Source organism: Agelaius phoeniceus, chromosome 3 (genome assembly GCF_051311805.1).
Source record: "Agelaius phoeniceus isolate bAgePho1 chromosome 3, bAgePho1.hap1, whole genome shotgun sequence".
Lineage (NCBI taxonomy): Eukaryota > Metazoa > Chordata > Aves > Passeriformes > Icteridae > Agelaius > Agelaius phoeniceus.
In genome coordinates this window covers 58,955,276-58,973,556 of record NC_135267.1, presented here as the reverse complement: position 1 = coordinate 58,973,556, position 18,281 = coordinate 58,955,276, and the positions used below count along the sequence as shown (strand labels likewise).

The following is an 18,281-nucleotide window of genomic DNA, read 5'->3' as shown; positions in this document are numbered from 1 at the left end:
TTTTTTCCATAATATGGGCTGCTTGCTGCCCACTTTTGCAGGGGATGCTAGCCTGAACATCTCACTGTAATCATTCCATAGCACTATAGGATAATAGCAGGGGCAGTTCCAAGAGCACATTTGCAAAACAAAAAGGCTGAAATAGGTCAGTGTGATGCTCCATTTGCTTTTCAAATCCTAGATAAAGGATAAGAGTTTCAATCTCAAACTGCACAGAGCCAGCCAGAGGCATGAACCAATAGCAACACAAACACGCCACCCCAAAACAAAGGGAGAGCCTTTCTAGTAAGCCCTAACAGAATCCACAGTCATGCATCACTGAGGTCTGTGCTGGCTGTTTTCATGTGCATCAGGAATGGGGATTTTTCAGTTTCTAATGGCAAAAGCTAAAAGAGTAAGGGCAAAGGGAAAAGCCTATAGAAGATTCAGAGAGTGCTGATGGGCATAAAGATCAGACAGAGGCAATAAACAGAGTAATTAATATGAAAAAGAGCCCATGATACAATTGGTCTGAGCTGAGTGACAGGGAAACATGCTGTAAATAAGGAATATTTAAAGGGGGAAAAATTGTGTAAAAGTAACTCTGCTCTATATTTTTCAAATAATAGTTATTTAAAATAGCTGAAAAAGTGAGCTGCACTCTGCACTGGAGTCCTGAAACACAAAGAGAAATCTAGAACGACTGGATCAGCAAACCTCAGGAGCAAGTTTTTAAATATACCTGCTAAAATTTTAGTTTTTGCAGTTATAAGGCTCCTGGCTGATAGTTATAAACCACTCATAAATCAATGAAAAATGTATTTTGAGCAAGCTGGCAGAAACCAGACACAGCAGAAAGGTTCTGTGAACAACTGAGAGTTGCCACTTCCTTGGCCAACAGAAATGTATAATCCTGTTCTAAAGAGGGCATAGCAAGACATTTTAACATAGTTCTTAAAACTACTAGATCCTAATGCATTAAAGAGATGAATTTGAGATTTCTACACTCAAATGAAATGCCTGGACAACACAGATACAGAGAGAGCAGGGAACTTGAATAAGTGCAGGACTGTAAAGGACTTGAAAGCAGGTAGCCCAGTGGAAGATGGGGCCTATAGGCTAATTCCATGCCCATGAGAAGACTGTCCTGAGGCTGCCTCTATATCCAGAGGAGAGGAGCTTCTCTAGAGCTCTGATCAGAGCAGTAGCCTTGGCAGGTGCTCTGAATCACCCATTTTCCTAACCAGAGGCCTTTGAGAGTGTCCTCCTAGTCCATAAGGCACCTGCAATAAAAGTTACTGATTTATCTGATGCTACTTCTACATTATAGCTGAAAAGGGATTTGGCAGAACATAATAAACAAGACACATGGCCTGTTAATAGTACAAACACATAAAATGCAAACATAAGCCCAACCTTAGCTGAAAAAAGGACTTCAGCTTCTCAGAAGCATTAGGGAATGTTTTCAAGAGTATCTACCAGGTCAGTTGCTCAGAAGCATATGATGAAAATGGCTGGACTAAAAGAAACCTTAGAGAATCAAAGTGAGATCCCAAGTAACTCCAACAACAGTCTTTATGAAAATAGTCTCTCTCTGCTAAAAAAGTTTTGCTAAAAGGCACGGAATTGTCTCAAGTTCTATGATGAGATACAGGGTTATTTTCATTTCTCCTTCTGAAGCCTTCAGGCAATTCTCAATGGGCAGCTGGATCTCCTCCATTCATATTTCAGCAATAGCTATGTCCACTCAATTCATAATTTAAAGAAATACAATTTTAGTTCCCAAGCACATCCTGCTGAGCATCTCATTAACACCCTGCCAAGAGCACGAGAGAACAGTAACAGCCTTTCATAAGAAAATTCAGAGTGCATCAGCTGCAGCATGAATTTGTGCTGTAGTAGTAAAAAACTACTACCTGGAACAGAAAGCAGCCCTGTTTGTCAAGGATGAAGTGTGGGAGGTAAATAGGCCAGGTAGAGGGAAGTTTACATCACCTCTGCCAGCACTAGGCCAAGTTTTAGTCCATGCTTATTTCCTCAGACCTGGCTGAGGCATGGAATCCCAAACCTTGCCAGCTGGGGGGTCTGAGCACATAAGTGTGTGTTATTTACAGTAAAAGCAAAGGGGGGTTATGATTCCTTAAGAGTGTCTGACTTACCACAACTGGTCTGCAGGTCACAACCTTTCACAGTTAAATGCAGATGACAAAACTCAAATAGATTCAACAAAGGCAAAATGTATGAACCCACAAAACTAACTTAAACCCCATGCTTGAAGCCATTGTATACCACAGTACTTAAACTCTAATTTACCCTTCCTGATCTACGAAGTCTGAACATCTTGAAATGCAAAAGACCAATTTCAGACCTCATAATCTCCTGCATCTCCCTGTGCCATCTGTGAGGCAACACTTCCCCTCTGAATTTTTTTGTTTGGTTCTGCACAATGGGCATGTGTGACCTCACCATCTGCCTTTTTTCTGAACCAGGACCACCCATCATTCACTTCAGCAGAATACCTCTTCCACATTGCTTGGGACAGGGATCAAGGTTCCATAAAGGTAACTATCTTTTGAACTGCATCCTAATATGTTTAAAATCAGCTGAATAGAACCAAAGTTACAAATCATGAGCATGGTTTGTGTTACTCATCTTTTGTATCGTGTCAAAGTTCAGAAGGAATTGTCTCATGTCTTCCTTCTGTGAACTGCATTTTAATCAAAAGCAGCACAACCTTGGGCACATTAATGAGTAGAAGGAAGAAAACACTGCTACTGTAAGAAAGGGTTAACACCCTTCTTCCTGGCAGAAAGGAGAGTACTAGTTCAGAATTTTCCTCCAAGTATTTTACTTTACTTCTTTTTGCTGATGGGTTAATTACACAGTCTCTCCACAGTCAAAAATCCTGGAGCTTGTCACCCTGTCACAAAAACACTGCACATGTGGAGAGAACTGCTGCCAGCTGCAAGCTCCAGAGCCTACCACGCAGAGCCCCCCTGGCTCCAGGCATTATTGCCCGTTTCAAACTCGATGACTACAAAACATTTCAGGAATCATCCAGGTGGCTTCATCAGCAGTGCTGGTGCACACATGCTGTGTGCTGGTTTCCTTCCAGAAAAAGTCATGTTATGGGCTCTGTGGCCTCAAGCCAGCTGACCAGTCTGAACAGAAAAAGTACGTAGGTCATTCCTGCTACATAAACAGAAAGCATCCCTACAGCACATCAAACTCCTCTGTGGAGAGCTCACAACTCTTGGTGGGTTTTCAAGATAAAGGTACTGGCTTTCTAAGGCTTCTACTGTCTGGATCCCAGACACAACCGGATAAGCAACTCAGAGTTCAGCCAAGCTGCTCTGACTTAGAGGTGATAGTAACAGCCCAGTGAAACATGACTGCACCTCTTATAAAGAGGGAAAGCTTTAATCCTTCCAAGTGGCAAATCACACTCTCCAAGGTAGCTGAATTCAACTATGGACAGCAGACAGAACTGTGCACAGAGCCTGTTTACCAAAACACACAGATGTGGGTTTCAGAAATTCCAAACAGACACCAAAAACCCCACTTACATTCCAGGTAGTATTAACAGGCTTTGTAAGTGATGTAATACATTAATTGACTGAAAATGGACACATAGTTCTCGTCAGTTAGCAAACAAGTATTTTTATACATATTTTCTTTTGGATATGTAAAATCCTGTTGAAGGTTAAAAAACAACAAAACCAACCACAAAATCAGGCAGACACCTAGATACAGCTTCTTCTCAAATTGTTTTATTTGGCAAAGTAGCAATTCAGACAGTTCACACAGCATTTATTCAAGCTCTTCAAGTCTTCTGCATTTCAACTTGTCCTTGTCTCCAAGTTTTTACTTCAGAACCATTGCTCCATCATGGAGGAGTTTCCATTTTTGACTCCTAAATGCTACTCCTGGATACTCCTTTCTGTCCGAGTACCTTGACTGTCATCAACCCCTTCAGTGGAGTGGGTGCACTATTCCCACCAGCCTTGGTCCCTGAAGCTTTATACCTCCTGAAGTGGTTCTCCCCCAGGAAGCTGTCATCGGGTCTCAGCTTTAACACCACTTCCAAGTCAGGCTAGCTTATTACACTGTGTCCAGAGACAGGAATTTGGATACAGTTGAGCTCATATCTTTCATTTAACTGATTAAATTAGTGAGAAGATGTAAATAAAGCTGAACTCAAACTGAAAGATACAGCGACCAAAAGGTTGAACGTTAGCATGCATCAGTTATTTCACTTCAACACCAAGAACTAGAGTCACAGTTGATTGTGGATTAGTACAAATTTGTCAGACGCAAGTGGATTTTTCTGGATTGTATTTTCTAGAATACGTACTATATTAATTTCTTTATAAGATTAATCTTGTGCATGTGCTCCCAGGCTGCAGTCAAATCAGGAGGTGGTACATTAACTTCCAAACATCTAAATAAATTAAGTCCTATAGTATCTTTCACAGAGGAACAAAATGGGGCTGGCCTTTGTTCCTTTTCCATATTCAGAGGCCTTTGAATTATAACCTTTATGCTTTCAGGGATTAATCCTATCACAAAATTATTGCTCTTCCACCATAGGAAGTTGTTTTAGTTTTTTTTTCCAGAGATCACTGTAGGTTGTTTTATTCCATAATCCTTCCTATCAGAAAAAAAAAATAAGGATAATATGCTGTTTACTTTAATTCCAGGTTGCTCAAACATGAGCAAGGTGACGGAAGACACCCTTTCCCCCTTTCCCTAAGCAGCCCACCTTACTGTACTGCTTTGCAATTTCCTGTTGACATTTTATAGTACCAGAACAAAAAACTTATGTCAGAAAAAAAGGTTTATAGCCTTCCAACAATTCTTCTATATGAAAACTGAACAAGTGCATCTATGTGTACTTAGGAGTCCAGAATTCTTTCCCATGTGTTCCTTTTGCAGCAATTTAGAATTTACTTTCTAAAAAGCCAGAATTTTTCCTGGGTGTCCACAGTTATAAAAATAACAATGTTAATACAGCAAATGGCTTTACCAAAAGCAACTTTCTTTTAGAACCAAAGGAGGTTTTGGCTTTTAATAAAGAACCTAGCAATCCATATATCAGATTATCTACCCATCCTAATCTTCCACACAAGCACAAAACCCCCCCTTTTGCTTTTAACTTCATTTGGCAAAGCAGCATTGCATAAATTGTTCAGTGATTGGAACACACCTCACCTCACATTTATGGAGTTAGCTCCATGTGTATCATACCAGCACTGAGCTATAAACCACAACAGAATTTCAAGATTACATTAATCAATTTTAGAAGGAAAGGGAAAACCATGTCTGTTATGTCCAGCTTGAGCAGCAATGTTTGATAAGAGTGGTCACCTACCTCTGATGTCTTGAAATTTAATATATACAAATGCCTGGTTTTAAGGTAAAAAAGCAGCTGATTGTATCTACTACATGCTAGTCTATGACACCATGTCAAAAGCTTAGAAAGGAAGTTCATCTCCTTTTAGTAGCATCTAGCAGACGTTGGAACACAGAAAACCTGGTATTACCTACGTAGTGTCATAAGGTGCACAGAAGCAGTTTGACCAAGGGACACAGGAGCCAAGAGAAGTGAGTGTTCAAGTTCCCCCATCAACATTAGAGTTCACAAGCTACAGGTCTTTATCTGCAGTTTTGCAGAAATTCACTTTGAACAGATGAAAGTGAAATAAAGGCATGTTAAATAAAACAATGCCCACATAAAACTTTCCATCATTTCTTCATCAGATTTGCCTTGAGCATCTAAAAAAATAAAACAAACACCACGCTGTTCCATGCTGATAACAACAGTATAACAAAGTCCAAAACAAGCTGCAATGCTGTTGGTTTTCAAAAAGCTTTTAGAACGGGAGATGAGCAGTCCACTGTAACACTATGTTTGGGTCAAGATGATGTAGCTTTTACAATTCATCCCTGTAGAAAGAAAACACATGCAGTTATGTTTCTTCTCCCCTTGGAAATGGTATTTGAAAAGTTTTGATATTGAATCAGGTTACATTTAAGTGCTCACGCACATCAGCAAGACTTTAGAAATCTCTTCAAGCATTTGAAAAAAAAAACAAACACCAAAGGAAAGGCAACAGCAATCCCATATAATCTCATACTACTATGTGACTTATTGTGAAATATGAGTCCCTCTATTTTACATTTAATGGATCACTTGCTTTAAGGAAACCCCCCCCTCCACTGCACAGCTAGTAACACAGCTACCTGCCATCCGTATCCTGCTGGCTACACACTGGCAAGCAACTGAGCCAACTTACTAGACAGAGTATTGGCAAAACCCATCCTCTGTAGCTGCCAAAAAGGCAAGTTTAGCTTCAGCTGCAGTCTCTCAAGAAAGTGGGAACACTCACAAGTGCATCCCTGTTATGCAGTTTGTACCACTTAGTTTATTTATTTCTCAGAGGAACTCGATTAGCTCCTGAAGGAGCTACAATAAATGAGGAGTAGGTTGTGGAAAGGCTGGGGGCAGGGCAGTGTGTGTGTGAGTCTGTGTATGAGCTAAAAGGAGATCTAGTTAGGAGAAAGGATGAATCAAGAAGTCTCTCTAAATCACTGAAAGGAATCTAGAAAATGCAGAGGTTTGATCCTGTAGGACATTTAAAACACATTGAAACAAGAAACCCATAGAACCTATATTCCAACCATAAAGTTATCATATAGTAGTGATTTGTTTAAATATTTCTAACGCATTAATATTAATGCAAAACACCCATCAAATCTGAAAGCTGTGCACTGTGCCACTCTGAGCAGTGGAAAACTCAAAGAGAAGTGTTTTGCCTTTTTTTTGACAAGGCACAAACAATCTAAAAATTCAGAATGAATTTGCTGCAATTTTTCTTTTAGTAGGTGCATCAGCCTCATTAGCTGAAGCAAACACTGTCTGAATTAGAAAAAAAACTCAGTAATGTGATTGCTGGCTCAATACACAATAGTATTTCCAGCTATCATGCAAACTAATCCACAAAAATATAGTTCTACATGCACACATACAAAACCTTTAAGTTCCAAAGACATTATTATGCTCCAGGAATCATACAGCATGGAATGACAGCATGCAAAACATTGTAAAAGCAACTGAAAAGGCTGTAGAAACTAGTGCTTAAATGACTAGTTTTCTATCTAATGCAGTTGGGATGCAAACGTTGTGATTTGTAAATGATAAATATTTGCATTCTTTGCACTTTGCACTGCCTCCTAATAGTAAAGTACTAATCACACAGCTTTAGAGCACTGCAGTAATTACACACAGCAGAAAAAAGCAGGAGGCAGAAGAACACATCTTGGCAGGGATAAAGAAAAATCTGTTTATAGCTAAAGGTTTGGAAGCTTTCCGTATTTGCCTATCTCACAGAATGGGTATTTGCTTACTTTAAACAGAGAAAAAGAAATGAACATCTGATACCCAGTTTAAATGCAGTGCCAGTGAATTCAGGACAAGCGCTTCATTCATCCCTAACACTTCCAGGAGCTGCATCATCAGTTAATTTTTACATCTTCAAGAAGTGTATGTAAGTAATGACTACTGCTGTTGCTGGCTGTCTCATACGCCTAATTGTGGGTGTGATTTTAATCCTGATTCCTACCACACACTCACAGTGTGTATAAAACCCTGGTCTTTTACTGTGACAAACAATTCATAATCCTTAAAAACAAGGCAGATCCTCAAGAAACTGTAAGCCTAAGAAACATTCTGTATTTACTTTGAAACTATTAAACACAATGATTCTACCCAGCCACAAATGTTAGCAGGGCTTTTGCATATTGTTGCTAATGCACTTAAGGTATTTAAAGTGTGGGTCTGTTTTTTTCTTTTCCAAAATGATATTTCTACTTAAAACATATAAGCATTATATAAATTATTTATATAAATTATATAAATAATTTTAAATAAATTATACTAGCATGGCAATGTTTTAATTGTTGGTATTTTTCATTGCTTTAACATATTCCTGACCACTACATCCTGTATGTGACATTCAAAATAAGGATTTTCATATTTTATTTTTTAGAACATTTACTGTATTAAAAGGGGATCAGCTTTCCTCAAGGTTTTTCACTTGCTCCTCACTACTCATTAATCTAACAACAGCATGCCAGCCCAAACCCATCCCCAATGTAAGTGTTAAAATTATACAGCATTTATTTTCTACAGATAGAAGTTGAATTTTTATGTGCATTATTGGAGTGTATGTATTAGAAAGTGCCAGAAAAGTCTCAGCTCACCTGATAGGTAACAGCTGTCAGCTTTCTCCCTAATGTAGCACAGCTTGCAGACATAAATACATATTGCAAACCAGCATCAGCTGACCTGAGCTGATCCTGTATGGATTGGAAGCTGCCAAGCTATGAAATCCACCAGGTTTCAGCGACTGGTAAGAGTCAGGATATATTATCCTATCCTCCCAGTGGTACAACAAAATCTATCCTGCTAGTGCTTAAAAGGAGACTCAAAAGATTGCTCCTTCCTTGTTAAAACTATCCTATTGTCCTCTAGAGCCACAGGAAAGATCTACTAATTTGTATTCTTTCTGGCCACAGCTATTTACTGTGACTCTTACACAACTCACGTAATATCTCTCCACCTTCATATATGCACTCCTTCCAATCTCCTTACCAGCTCCTGCTTAGCAAGCAAAATATATATTTAGGGTTTAAGTCACACAGTAGTCCTTCTCAGGCTTTTGGAATTGCAGCAAGATCTATCAACTGAGGCATCAAAGCAACTTTGTAAGCTCAAGTTAAAGCAAATGTCAGAAGTCATTAGCTCAAAGCTAGTATTCTTGAAAAAAATGTAAGAAAGTTTGAAAAATTTTTGCTTGCTACTAGGGAAAACATATACATGAATATTCTGCAATTCCCATTATGAATATCCAACAAAAAAACCAAGAAACATTCTCAGAAAAAATCTAATATGCACCTTTTCAGGTAAATTATAAACTGCAAAGAATCAATAATCTTATCAACAATAAGTCTGGGATACAAGTTATGCAGCTTTGGGATCCCTCGCTGCCACTTTAGTGAAAGGCATTCAAATTAAATATCTGAACAAACATTTATAAATCTATCTGAAGTCTGTATCTCACTCTTTTAGATCCACTTCCATTTTCTTGTCATTAGGCAGCATTTGACTTTCCCTTCTCAATATGTCATTCATCTATGAAAAATATGGTGTCACTACTGAAAGTGAAATTCAGAGTGCAGCCTTTTATGAATTAGAAATACAGCATCTACTCAGTGTTTCAGCAGCCCATTATTTCTCCCTTTATAACTTTAAAGATGCAGTATTTAGACTTCAAGCATTTTAGTCTGGAAAGGTGCTATTATAAAATATTTATTATTTGCTATGATCAATCAATTTGCTATGATAAAATTGAGAATAAATTGAAATGATAAAGGAATTTTTTTCTGTAATCTACTGTTTTAGATATATCACATACACTTTTACAATACATAATTGTATTGGGTTTGCCTGGCAAGTTTTGGTAGTGGCAGGGGGGTGCTGCAGGGGTGGCTTCTGTGAGAAGCTGCCTGAACCTTCCTCCAGGTTCTACAGAGCCAACACCAGCTGGCTCCTAGACAGACCCTCCACTGGCCAACACTGAGCCAGTCAGCAATGGAAGCAACACCTCTGTGGTAACACATTCAAGAAAGAAAAAAGTTATTGTGCAGAGAAGAGCAGGGTGAGAGCGTGAGAGGAACAGCCCTGCAGACACCCAGATCAGGGGAGGAGGGGCAGGAGCTGCTCCAGGTACTGGAGCTGAGATTCTGCTGCAGACCATGGTGAAGCAGCTTTGCCCCTGCAGCCCATGGAGGATCTCAGGGATGCAGAGATCCACCTGCAGCCTGTGGAGGAGCCTATGCTGGAGCAGGTGGATGCCTGAGAGGAGTCTGTGACGCTGTGGGAAATGTGGTGGAGCAGGCTCCAGGCAGGGGCTTGCAGCCCCATGGATAGAGGGGCCCATGCTGGAACAGGTTTCCTGCAGGACTTGTCACCCTGTGCAGAACCTACTCTGGAGCAGGCTGTGCCTGCAGGACTGCATCCAAGAACAGCGACCCACCTTGCAGCAGTTCATGAAGAACTGTAGCCCATAGGAAGGACTCATGCTGGAGAAATTCATGGAGAACTGTGTCCTGTGGGAGGGAGCCCACACTGGAGCAGAGGAAAGACCCTTCTCCTTGAGCAGCAGCAGGAAGAACGTGTGACAAACTGACTGACTGTAAACCCCATTCCTTACCTCCTTGCACTGCTGGGGGGCAGGTCGTAGAGCTAGGAAGGAGGAACAAGAGGTGCAGGAAAGGTTTGTTCTTAAGGTTTGTTTTACCTCTCATTATCCTGCTTTGATTTTGCTTGGCAATAATTTCAATTAATATCCCCAAGTCAAGTCTGCTGTACCCACAGTGGTAATTGGTGAGTGATCTCTGCCTGTCCTTAACTCACAATGGAGCCTTCTGTTGTGTTCTCTCTCCTCTGTCCAGTTGTGGAGGGAGAAGCTTTGGTGAGCACCTGGCATTCAGTCAGGGTCAAACCACCCTGATACATAATTCATAATTCTTAAGTTTAACCTAAAATATTTTGTGCAGATATCCTTTTTGCCAAAATAAAATAAAAAACTTAAACCATAATCATTACTCTGCATGGCCTGAGGAATTCCAGCAAACAATACCTGCTAATTTCAAACTAAATTGGTCAACTAACTCATCAGGGGCACTTGAAACACTGAATAGAGTTTCCAAGTAGAAACATATTAAAATGTATCCTCATAAGTACATTTTCCAAAAGAGTGTTAATCATGGTTTATGTATAGATAAGTGGGATACAGTAACAGCCCCAGTTTAGTCATTGAAGTTTTTGTTCAGAAAGGTCATACTGTCATTATACTTTTGTATTTTATAAGCAAATATAAATTCAGCATGACATTTATAAATAATTTCTACTAATACAATATGTAAGACAAAAGTAGTTTTTTAAAAGCTGCCTATCTGGAAATCAAATCCAAAATGCAACAGAGATTCATTGCTGTTATTTACACTTATTCTCTTATGCCTCTGTATCAGCAGTAGTGAGGCCAGCAGGACAAGGTATCCCCTGAAAGTGTTTAAAAGATGGCTTGAAGTGGCCCTTAGGAATATGGTTTAGCTGCGGACTTGGCAGCACTTGGTAAACAGTCAGACTCAATGATCCTAAATGCGTTTTCTATCCTAAATAATACCATGATTCTGTGACACTTGAAATTGTCTTTCCACATAGGTAGTAAGTGAAGTAGTATGTTTTATTTCACAGAGAAATAAAACCAGAGAAATCCTAATTTATAGAAGATCTGCCAATAAGACAGCCATCCAGCCATGTTCCCAACTGCAACACAAGAGGCCCTCTCTCCATCCTATTTTTCAGTAAAAACCCCAAACAACTGAAGTTTTATGTGAAAGGATACCCTTATCAGTATAATCACATAACTGGGCATTGACTGCTGGATTTCTGGCACACTGCATTGTTTTGTACCAGAGATAGGGTTCCTGTGTATGTTCTACTTCTAAATGTCCCAGGGAGTCACATTTGAGAGGATTCCCACTAATATTAGGAGCTTAAAAAATACTACTGCAACTGAACCAAAGCTACAAAGTCATGGCCTAAATTTAAAGAAATTTAACAGTATTCACAAATATGCTTTATTTAGCAATGTACTGAAATCCAAGGAATCTTTTCCTTCCAGCTAGTTCTAGACTTCCTTTCGCTACTAGTTTTACATAGTGAAGCATGATACAAAATACCTGAAGATGGGGTCGACTTCAAACACCACTTAAGAATGTTGTGCTGCTTTGCAAAAGCATCTTAAAGCCCCATTAAAGAACATTCCAAAATGTGAATGGCTCAGCAAAAATGTAACAGCTTCTTTCCTGCCAACTGGAGGGTCTACTACCCTAGGAAAATGCTGCTGGCCTATCAATTCTATTCTGTGAAGGGACACCTCTTCTTCATTCACTGTGATGAAAGAGTTACCTGCATTAGGAATGAAATCACATAATGTAAACTAAAAGAATGACAAACTAAACACAGAAACACTTAGAGATGCTTTTTCAGAGTCTCTAAATAAACTCTGCTCACAGATCTTGAGCAATTTAGAAAAGAAAAAATGAAATCTAGGAAGTGAAGAAAAAACAGCTCTTTCATCTTTGATGCCAGCATAGATAGCAAATGCTAACTCATAATTAGGAATTTCCTTAGCAGCAGCTGCCTGACCATATACTTCATAGCCACCAACAAGGAAAAGCAAAGAAAAGATGTCAGCTCCTGTAAGGTCAGCAGTAGACTGACAGTTATCCTAGAAAATGGAATGGGAATTTTCTTCAAAACACAAAAAGGACAATTAAAGAAATAGCAAAAGTTACAAGAAGTGGACTTGTGAGATTTTCTCTAACAGAGAGTTCCAAAATTTAAATGCGTATAGCAAGATACAGCCTCTATGCCATTGCAGATGAACCCTTCAGGCTAAGCACTTATATTTTCTGATAACACCACTGTAATTTCTTAAATTAAAAATAAATAAATAAAATCAAGATGTATTTCAGAAGAGCACAGAAACTGGTACCAATTTCTGAGGAAAATAATCCTATGGTATGCATGACTGAAGAAGGCCCAAAGAGAAGCTCTTTCCAAGCTAGAAGACAAAATGAAATACCAAACTGCACTGAAGAGATGCTAAAAACTCAGAACTCTAGTCCTTAACACAGTACCCCACCTTCACTTGTAGCAAGGGATAAACACTGCCATTCAAGAAACCTTTCTTGAACTGTTTTATGAACACACACTGCTATCCTTTTTTTGGGATACCAAAAAAATTCCAATTGCTACTATAATCAGATCAATGGAAATAGAAATAAATCTATGAAAACTCTCTGAGAGAAGGAAGGTTTAAGAAGATGACTACTCTTTTTTAGAGCAAGCAAAGCATGGATTCCAAACTGAAATTAAACATTTGCCAGAGGAGGAAACCTACCACAAAGGAAAGCTTCCAAAGCCTTACAAGAGGCAGGAAATGCCTGAGTACCACACTGAGGGAATACTGGCAGTATTTGAGGCCAAAGCATCATTTGCATAACAAATACAAAACATTTGAATAACAAGCACGCTTCACAAGCTTTGAACTAAGCAGTATCTCACTGAAGTTGTTTTAAGAGTAGTTTGTACGTGGTGGCTATATAGGAATCCAAGAAACACTGAAATGAGGTTCCACTAAGCAACAGTATGAAAACTGCTTTATTTGTACTTTTTAGGAATATTTTGATAGGTTAGACTGAGTATTCCTGTATTCAAATCACAAGCTATACCCCAAAATATCAAGGGGGAAAAAGCCAAAAATCTAAATTTAGGTTATAAAACTCAACAGTTGTTTTCAGAGCTCAATGCACATCTCTGCACTTCACTAATGCCAATAATACATTCGCAAGCACTTTCTGCCAGGAAGCAAAACAGCAATGCTGCTTTGTTCATTCACATACTAGCATGGCTTAAGCTGACAGCTGCATTAAGTCTATTTATTTATTCATTTATTACTGGCTGTTCAATTCAGCAAACTGGAAGGTTTCCTACTTCTAGAAAGGCATTTAGAATTTGCTGTATTGCCAAACACAAATACTGCCCCATCAGAGAGAGATGACAGATTTCTAATAATATGTCTGGGAAAATTTTCTAAACACTACTCAACTACATTTATACTTTAGGGAAGAAAGAATTATCTTTTCTACTTTTTGCTACCTGGAGGCTAAAGGAAAAGTGCTTGCACAATCATCTACATTTTCCACAAAGGATTTTACAAAGATTTTTCTTCATTTCTAGTGTTTCAGAAAAATAAAAAATGAACACCCAATTACCACTAACTTAAAGGACAAAACAGTATTTATTAAGTAAAATTTTACACTTCACCCTAATTATTGGGCAAAATAGTTATAAAAAATTCATTAAAAGTGAAGTTTAAACTTAGAAAATACTGTATTTAAAACAACAAATAAGAATCTTCAAAACACCAAAGACTGAAGAAAACATGTCCAAAAAAGACAAAGTGCAACCCATGCAATATTTTTCTTCTGCTTTTAATTTAACTCAAACTTAGCACAACCTCCTTTGGGTGATGTAGTAATGCAGACTGAGTCACTTTTCATGGTATGGAGGAGCAGAAAGCAATGACAGCAGCAAAGGCAGGCCTTGCAGTCTATCTGCTTAAAATTCACACCCTTTCACCTTGCATGTGTGTGGAAGAAGTAAGTGGAACAGAAAATCACTTCCACCTGGACCACTGCTTCTCTTTATCTGTTAAAGGCACATATATCACTCCCATCAGAGGCTTCATTTTGACACTGCCATCTTCTAGTTTGTCATACTGTTCGAGCATCTGGTTTCCCCCAGCAGGGCCAACTGGTAATATCAATCTTCCGCCAGGTTTTAACTGGTCTATAAGCTAGAACACAACACAGAAATTAGAATGTAACCAGCCACCTCAGAGAAGCTGGATCCAAAGTTTGTTACAGTAGATTAATAGCTTTGCCATTATGTATCCATCTACTTTTATGCAGTAGATAACTACTTCCATTAGGAAAAATAAAAAGTGCACTGAAAATGAGAGTATCACAGCAACATGGTACAACAACTGGTATTACAGGAAAATAATTTAATTAACTGGGTAAGTTGCAGTTTTATTTTCTATAGATGTGGGGGAAATATGTAAATCACAAATTATTTTTACAGCAGATTCAATCTTTTGAAACTGTTTAACAGTTCAATAGTTATTGTGCATCAGTACAGGCCCATTGTGAAAAATTCTGGGGGTAACTGATCTCCTCTTAAGCCCTCAGAATAAGATTTGAGATTGGTGACTTTTCATTATTTCTCTTCCTGGAAAAATTTTGTCTACAACACACTCACTACCCAACAGCTCCTCTTTCATTCTGTGAATGGAACAGCCTTTTCTGAAACTAGTCTAAAATATATGAATATGACTAAGATAAGTGACACATAAACATAGTATGTGAGAAATGCTTGCATTTTTTTCCCCATAGTTAAAAGGAGGCTAATCACAGTAGTCTCAAGGAAAATTTCATACTTCCCAGACGTCATAAAAAAAACCCCTTAATCCCCATTGCTAACAAAAGCTATAATTAAGAACTATTTCATTTACAAATAAGCTTTCAATTACTTTTTTAATTGTCACCTCTCAACATTTTGCTGGGAAGACCCTCCCACACACCCCCACAAAAAAAAAACCAAAAACCAAAAAACCTCAAAACAACAAAATCCAAACAAATAAATCCCCCTCAAAAAACAAACTAAAAACACAACCTACTTTAAAAACATGAAGCAAAAAAAACCAAAAAACCACCACCACTGGTCATTGTTTGGAAATGTCCAATCTATCTATAACACCTCAAAGCCCAGTCTTTCACTAACGCTCACTAAGATTTAAAAACCTTAACTGGCATCTAGCATATAAAAATCATACCATGTATTACCATGTGCCTGATGAAAGGAAGAGAAAAAAAAAAAATCTTATCAGTAAAAATGGACTATATGTATGCACACTCTAAAGCCCCTAGTTACTCTTAAGCTTCTCTAGTAAGAAGTGCCCTGTATCCATTCTGAAACCTTCAAACAAATGGCACTGTTTGTACTTCCAGCTGAGCATTTAACTTTCAACAGACTCAGTGCTTTGGAACTTGGGAAATACACTTAAATTTCGTAAATCGTTGTTTGATAAAATTTAATTACCTTATTAAAGAAAATGCTCCGGTTCATTGTTATAATAGAGGGTTGCACACATGTAATTTTAAAATATGTTTATTTAGAGCAGAGTTATTAGAACATACAGCTTTATCAAACCAACTGGAAGCCCAGTTGTAACAGAGACAAAAACCCCACACCATACAGTAATACCACACTGCCCACTGATACTCCCAGCAGTGCAAGCTACCAAGTATTTTACATACAGATGTATGCAAAGCATTCTCTACAGCTAAGATACTACAGAAACACACACACAGAACATAAAGGCTTACTGCTTGGGGCACAACTGGGGCTGCAGCTCCAACATGGATTGCATCATATGGAGCTTCTTCTGCATATCCCATTCGTCCATCTCCCACTGCAAGAAAACACTATTTTTTAAAACATTTTCAAAAGGACTGGAGAAAACAGATGGTTTCCCATACCTACATGTAAAAAATTAACACATTTGTAAAATAAATGCAACAAAACGCCCTTATATATGCATACACATGCTTATAAAATATACTAAATACTATTGAAGCATCTGAAAGCATGGATTTATAATGAAAGTTCTTGGAAACACATGGTCCACCTAGAAAAGAGACTAAAGTATTTATGTTCCCTACCAACTCCAGTGCAGGTGAGTTTCCTCCCTCATTTACCCTCTTAGAACATACACTTTGCTTTGCCTTGTCTCCATGCACACAATTCCTAAATATAATTTACATTATAAGTCCAAAGCATTAAAATGTCAGAAGCACATATCAGAAGATTCCAAAGGTGAGGAAAATACAAAGGAGGTGTTCCCATGGACTATATGCCTACAACTGCACTACCAGTGAAACAAAAGCCCACAGCCATATGCAAACATTAATGCAGTAACCTCTGCACACCCCATGTTCCAGCAGATGGGCCTCACTATTCTTCCTGCAGACAATCACTGCTAACACAGAGAGCCAGGTCAGATTCGTGGCTAAAGCTCCAGGAGGCTGCTTGGAAGATGCCAGAGTAATGAAGGTTTTCAGAGGTTACCAGTGCTGCTTGAGCTTTGGTGGAGAACTCATGGAGAAGCACTCTGTCACAGATGTCTCATCCCATATGAGATCCCATATCTCATCCCAGTTACAGGGAAGCAAAGAGTAACAGTTTGGGGTTTTTAAGCCAATGAAATGTGACAAACTAAACTTGACCTTGAGTTAAGTTTTGAAAGAAGATGATGTGAATATGGCACCCACAGAATTTACAGGATATCAGAGAAAGTTAGGCAGGCTCTCTCTAGAGTTATTTAGAACAAATGTAATAAATGAGGCTGAAGCATCCATAAATTCATACTATGTGATTACAGAAGTTCCAATAAGAAAAAACATAGATGTTAGTCCTCTGATCAGCACAAGTAATTTGGGGTTTCCCATCTTCAGGCTGAGCTTTGATTTCTGTGCAAACATCAATATCACAAGTTAATTAAAACTGAAAGAGTCAAAAGAAGTGCTACACCCCAGTCAGAGGACGAAAATCTGTTAACTTTTTGTCTTCCAAAAACTCACAAAGCAGGAAAAAAACATAGTCACCACAGCAGGTTTCATTTTGACCTCCATGATAAGGAGGGCCATTGGAACAGTAAGAGTATCCTTAGGGGTATCCAAGACAGTACAGGAAGACCTGGGCACCTCCTCAAAACAATTAAAACTGCAGTTATGAGGTCCTTCCTAATAACCTCACAACCTTCCTTATGAGGTCCTGAAAGATGACCCTGGCAGAGACCTTCTGCATCCATGCTCTTTAAGAGTGCATGTTTCCTCAGAAGCTGAGAAGCCTCTTAGGGGTCAGTCACATAAATACTGGATAAATACAATCATAAATAATGACATAAATACAATCAATTCTGACCAGCACAAGCTCCAACCAAGGGACACAAGCAAAAGCTGCCAAGCAAGAAGTACCAGTGCTTCAAGAAAACTCATCCCTATTGATCACCATTTCCACTAAGTCAGATGGCAACAGAGATCACCAGTCATGAAAGTTCCAGCATTTCCAGGGTGTATTCCCTTTGACTGCCAAAGTGGGTCCTACTGGAACAATCAATGCAGCAAAGCATATAATTTATACTTATATCTTAATAGCACTGTAGAACTCTTCTAAAGAAGCAGCAATGATGTATTACTGAATCAAGCTGCTGTTCCACCAGAGATGGCAATGGAGAAAGGTTTCTTTAGCTTATTCATACAGATATTGCTAAAAAATATGTTAGTTACACAAGGAGGCAAATCGTCATCCCCCAGGGTGCACAGCCGGCATTAGAAGCAGCAGTCTCCAGTATTGCTGGCAAAAAAGTGATTTCCAAGTGGAAGTAGAAGCTGTGAAAGAAACTGCTGCCACTTCTGAAGAACACATGTATTCTGAGACATCCATGTCCCTAGTGCACTCTCCAGAGAAGCTGGAATGTGACTTCTGCACATCTTATCACTTTACTGAGAGCAGTAAAACAGGCTCAAAAACAACTAACCCCTTT

General features: G+C 38.8%; 2 protein-coding genes across 6 annotated transcripts in view; one reads left to right on the top strand and one right to left on the bottom strand.

Annotated features, from left to right (window-relative positions):
* The window catches only part of LRP11 (LDL receptor related protein 11), a 28,560-nt gene extending 20,679 nt beyond the window's left edge, over positions 1-7,881 (top strand). Inside the window, exons 7-8 of one of the 2 annotated variants that reach the window (XM_077175372.1) lie at positions 2,469-2,540; positions 7,396-7,881. In XM_077175372.1, coding sequence (XP_077031487.1) covers positions 2,469-2,540; positions 7,396-7,409 — 86 coding nt within the window. In that variant the 3' untranslated portion in view covers positions 7,410-7,881. Of the gene's footprint in view, positions 1-2,468; positions 2,541-7,395 lie in introns of those variants that run through there. The other variant, XM_077175371.1, reaches the window with a different exon arrangement.
* Positions 3,728-18,281, bottom strand: part of PCMT1 (protein-L-isoaspartate (D-aspartate) O-methyltransferase) — a 36,860-nt gene continuing 22,306 nt past the window's right edge. For 2 of the 4 annotated variants that reach the window (XM_077175373.1, XM_054628900.2), the window contains exons 6-8: positions 16,063-16,148; positions 14,302-14,471; positions 3,728-5,925 (exon numbers count right to left, since the gene is read on the bottom strand). In XM_077175373.1, coding sequence (XP_077031488.1) covers positions 5,913-5,925; positions 14,302-14,471; positions 16,063-16,148 — 269 coding nt within the window. In that variant the 3' untranslated portion in view covers positions 3,728-5,912. Of the gene's footprint in view, positions 5,926-14,254; positions 14,472-16,062; positions 16,149-18,281 lie in introns of all 4 variants that reach the window. The other 2 variants (XM_054628901.2, XM_077175374.1) reach the window with 2 other exon arrangements.